General features: G+C 36.9%; 1 protein-coding gene across 1 annotated transcript; it reads left to right on the forward strand.

Annotated features, from left to right (window-relative positions):
- Window positions 1-319: 319 nt before the first annotated feature.
- Window positions 320-4954, forward strand: LOC107795522 (plastidic ATP/ADP-transporter). Its single transcript, XM_016618184.2, has 5 exons — window positions 320-1356; window positions 2377-2631; window positions 2929-3072; window positions 3180-3527; window positions 4316-4954. Exons 1-5 carry the CDS (start codon window positions 388-390, stop codon window positions 4682-4684), a joined length of 2085 nt encoding a protein of 694 aa, XP_016473670.2. The 5' UTR covers window positions 320-387; the 3' UTR covers window positions 4685-4954.
- The last annotated feature ends 404 nt before the right edge of the window (window positions 4955-5358 follow it).

Raw genomic sequence — 5358 nt, forward strand, 5'->3', positions numbered from 1 at the left:
TGGGATAACAATTCAAATATTATTAGTTTTGCGATAAAATAATAAAATTATACTTTTACCCTTTTCCAAAGCACTTTCTCAGTTTTTAAAGACAGACAAGATTAAAATTGAAATAAAAGTTTATTTTAATTTTTTAGTTATAAAGCAAGCATGTGTTTTAAATTATATCTCATATATCTCATTTTTGGTCCAATAAATTAAATATCTAAAAATAAAAATATATTTATTACATAATCTCATTATTATTTAACTATATTATTATAACTCAGGAATAATTTATTCCCAATTATTTATATTTACACTTACTTCAACTAATATTGTTATTTTTTCCATTATTCTATTTTTTTGTTGTCTTTTTCAGTGTCATTCAAGGGTTTTGGTTCTTGAATGCCATATTTATATACAGTAGATTTTTGTATCTCTTCCTCGAAACCTTTCTCCCATATCACATTCTTCTTCTTCGCCAACCTTATCTCTCTTTTCTCTTTCTCTCTTTTTGTTATTAACCTGTTAAAAGCTCAAATATTTAGATTATTTCTTGGACTTGTAGAGATAGAGAAAAAGAGAGAGTCTCTAACAAAAATGGAAGCTGTTCTACAAACAAAAGGGCTTCTTTCTCTGCCTTCTAAACCCAAAACCAGAGCATTTTACCCATTACCTCAAGGGGGTTTAAGGCACAGATTCAATTCTGTTAATTCTCTTAAACCTAAACCCCTTGAGGGATTATCTTTATCTTCTGATGGGTTCCAAAAATTTCAAGGCTTTGCTAAAAAGCCACAATTGATTGGTCAAAAGAACAGATTTTTTCCAGTTTGCAAAGCAGAGGTTGCTGCTGCAGCTGATGGGGTACCACTTTTGGGAGAAAATGAGTCACCTAAATTCATGGGAATTGAGCTTGTGACTCTCAAGAAAATTATTCCACTTGGGCTTATGTTCTTTTGTATTTTGTTTAATTACACAATCTTGAGAGATACTAAGGATGTTTTGGTTGTAACAGCTAAAGGGTCAAGTGCTGAGATTATACCATTCTTGAAAACATGGGTGAATTTGCCTATGGCTGTAGGCTTCATGCTTTTGTACACAAAGTTGGCTAATGTGTTGTCAAAGCAGGCTCTTTTTTATACTGTGATCCTTCCATTTATTGCTTTCTTTGGGGCATTTGGGTTTGTTTTGTATCCCCTTAGCAATTACTTTCACCCTACAGCTCTTGCTGATCAACTTTTGAACATTCTGGGTCCAAGGTTTCTTGGACCAATTGCTATATTGAGGATCTGGAGTTTCTGTTTGTTCTATGTTATGGCTGAACTTTGGGGAAGTGTGGTGGTTTCAGTTCTATTTTGGGGGTTTGCTAATCAGGTAAATTTATGTTCATCCTCATCCTTTCATGGATCCTTTTTAGAATTAATTACTATTCCAGCTTGGGTGTCATAACTTGGTATATTCCATTTATATGCTGTTTGCCCGAATTTTGAGACTCCTAATGTCTTTTTTAGTCTAGGATAGTAAATAGATTTCATGCAAATTGCACACTGAGCTTTTGGTATAGGTGTCCCGGGACTAATAATCTACGAAGAAAGGAGGGAAAGGGAAGATCAACCAAAGATCCTACTCCTCTTAGAAAGGGGAATGAATCATTTTTCCGCCTTTTCATTTTGTTTTAAGGCCTCATCTACGAAAGAACAAATCGGAAAATAGTCAATTTGATGAATATTCATTTTATACATTCTCATCTTTATCACACTTCATTTGTGCATTAGTAATCATTTCCAAAGTTATATGATCTTAGATTCTTATATTTATTTAAGCAGTGGAAAATAGTATTTGCACTTTTCACCTCTTTGTTTATACCATGAGTTCCTGAAACCGCTGCATAGGGTGATATGAACTCTCTTTAAACTGATATGCCCGGAAGAGGTTAATGTTAGGGATTGGATGGTACAACATTTTTTCTTCATTATTCTCTTTTGGCAATGGGTGTTGGCTCCAGGAGTGGGGTTAGGAAGGGTGCAAGGTTATGATAGTATTTACTGGTTTAAGATTTGTTTACTATGGAGTTCGCGGTTTATCTAGCTCTAAGGCTGGTTGGTCCAGTTATGTTGCAATTCTGCTCATAAATTGCTAGTGTCTCGGCTGCACTTTTTTGTCATTTTTTACATCTTGTCTAAGTTCTGTCTTTATTGTCGCAACCAGTTATAAAAATTCGCTGAGGTTTCAGTTTATCACCTGCTCTTTCCGTTTCCATCTGTTTGAAAGGCCAGTTCTCAACTGGTGAAATCATCCGTGCATCTTGATTATCAGTGCCTTGAGCTTTATTTGGGGAAAATTAGCTATTTTTGAGCTGCCATTGAGTATTTTGGGATGCTTTTATTTTTGCAGATTACTACAGTTGATGAGGCTAAAAGATTCTATCCTTTATTTGGGCTTGGAGCAAATGTTGCTCTAATTTTCTCTGGCCGTACAGTGAAGTACTTCTCTAATCTGAGAAAATCATTGGGTCCTGGAGTTGATGGTTGGGCCGTCTCTTTGAAAGCAATGATGAGCATTGTAGTGCTGATGGGGCTTGCAATCTGTGGCATTTACTGGTGGGTGAATCACAACGTTGCTCTACCGAACCGTAGCAAGAAGAAGAAGGTAACCAGCCACAGTTTAGTATTGATTCCCTTCAAGTGGCTAGATTACTCAAAAGAAAATAGTAGTCAGCAAAAGGACCCATAATTTTTCCCTATCTTATAAACTTAGCAGAGAAATTACCCCATTTATCAGTTAGTTCCAAAGAGCTGCTTGACCTCTTTGTTTACTTGATCACGGTTCAGTGATAATCTAATAAATTTCTACCTTCTCATATTAAATTATTCAAAACCACTTTCACATTTAAGGATCACGTGAAATGTATTATTAACATTTTCTCACTATAATGTATTTTTGCAGGAGAAGCCTAACATGACCATGATGGAGAGCTTGAAATTTTTGGTCTCCTCAAAGTATATCAGGGATCTTGCAACATTAGTTGTAGCATACGGCATTAGTATCAACCTTGTTGAGGTTACTTGGAAATCAAAGCTCAAAGCTCAGGTAAAATAGTTACTACTGTTATGCATTGTAATATGTGAACTTGAGTTTGTTTCTCAATTTAACATGCAGCATCTCTTTCACACTCTGCCCTTTTACTAAATCTGCAGTTCCCAAGCCCAAATGAATACTCTTCCTTCATGGGTGACTTCTCTACTGCTACTGGTATAGCAACTTTTACAATGATGTTGTTAAGCCAGTGGATCTTTGACAAATATGGTTGGGGAACAGCAGCTAAGATAACGCCCACGGTCTTGCTTCTTACTGGTGTTGGATTCTTCTCCCTGATTTTGTTTGGTGATCCCCTTGCCCCTGCTCTTGCCAAGTTCGGGATCACTCCTCTTCTAGCTGCTGTCTATGTGGGCGCTATGCAGAACATTTTCAGTAAGAGTGCAAAATACAGTTTGTTCGATCCTTGCAAAGAAATGGCGTATATTCCTCTGGACGAGGACACCAAGGTATATACTATTCACTGTGTCTAAAATTGTAGTGAATCAATGCTCTATGGTGCTGTCAAAAGTGCTGAATTGGAATAGTCATGCCTTCATCTAGGAATTGAATGCATTAAACATATACTCCCTCCGGTCCACAATAAGTAACCAATTTGCTTTGGGCACACCCGTTAAGGAAATACTAAATTCTAGACAAAAATTGTTAGTGTGACTAAACTACTCTTAATTAAATGTTGCAGCATAATTTAATATGAGGAGTAAAAGACTTTTTAGGAATACGACATAAGGGTAATTTAGGAAAAACAAATTAAATTTTTTCTTGATTATATAAATGGACACTTATTTTGGACCAAAATAAAAAAACAAATTAGTCACTTATTATGGACTGGAGGGAGTATATATCTGTAGCCTTTAAGAGGGGGAGCCTTGGAGCAACGGTAAAGTTGTCTTCATGTTACCTATAAGTCTAGAGTTCGAGCCGTGGAATTAGCCACTGATGCTTGCATTAGGGTAGACTGCCTACCTCACACCCTTTGGGTGCGACCCTTCCCCAAACCCTGCGTAAATGCGGGATGCTTCGTGCACCGGACTACCTTTTTTTTTGGGCATCGGTAACAATACCGGGCTACCTTTTTATATATGTAGCCCTTAATATTTGATGAGCGCATATATTTATAATGGTATTTGTGACTGACAAATACCTCTATCCGGACTTTTATAACTGGAAAACCGTGATGTTATTTGGCAGCCAGTTGTTTCGTGAACATTAAGCTCAAGCATTTTTCTTATAACAGGTAAAAGGGAAGGCAGCAATTGATGTTGTCTGCAATCCACTGGGAAAATCTGGAGGAGCCTTGATACAACAATTCATGATTTTGACTTTTGGTTCGCTTGCCAACTCAACTCCCTACCTTGGAGGTGTGCTACTAGTAATTGTACTTGGATGGTTGGGAGCAGCCAGGTCTTTAGACGGCCAATTCACTGCATTGCGGCGTGAGGAAGAGCTCGAGAAGGAAATGGAGAGAGTAGCAGTGAAGATCCCTGTTGTGTCACAAGATGAAAGTGGAAATGGTTCTCTTACAAGTGACTCGTCGTCACTGAATCCCATGGGAGGTGACTCAGCCGGTGCATCACCTGAACCTTCCTCCCCAAGGAATGTGTAATTTTGCTGTTATATCACCTGCAAAGCCAGGAGGAATATGAAAACAAAATAGGAGATGCATGTCGGTTGCAGGTTCAACTATTCAATGTAGTCTCCAGAAATTTTCTTGGTTGTAGGAATTTGTTCTTACTTACTCGATAGGAATAAAATACGAATAGAAGGACAAGAATGTTACTGACTTGGCTGCCCTTAGATGTTGTAAGCTTATTGGAGTGGTTCCAATCATTCAGCTTTATAGCTCTCATGATATGAAAATGCTATTTGCTGCTAACTTAGTCAGAGGCGGATCCAGAATTTTAAGTATATGGATTCCTGTCGCAATTTTATACTTCATCTTTGAAAGCATTGGGCAATCAGAAGTATAGGGAATTAAGCCATGAGTTTAGTGATATTTGTAAGCATTTAAATTTTATCGAATTTAAATCCATAAAGTTATTTGAGCTATATTTTACATTCAAGATAATGTTGGTCCAAATAAATATTATGGACTAATATAATTGAATTAATTATATAAATCAAATATATATTGATTAAATAAATAGGTATTAATCCATTGGACTAGCCTATTTAATTGGGCTAAAGTGATGAGTCCACTTCATTAAGCCCAAGATGACATCTTCCTAGAGGCCCAGTTTGGTGTCACGTGTCAAATGACGTGGCGCGCCAAGTCAAACG

This window comes from Nicotiana tabacum, chromosome 6 (assembly GCF_000715075.1).
Source record: "Nicotiana tabacum cultivar K326 chromosome 6, ASM71507v2, whole genome shotgun sequence".
Taxonomy (NCBI): Eukaryota; Viridiplantae; Streptophyta; class Magnoliopsida; order Solanales; family Solanaceae; genus Nicotiana; species Nicotiana tabacum.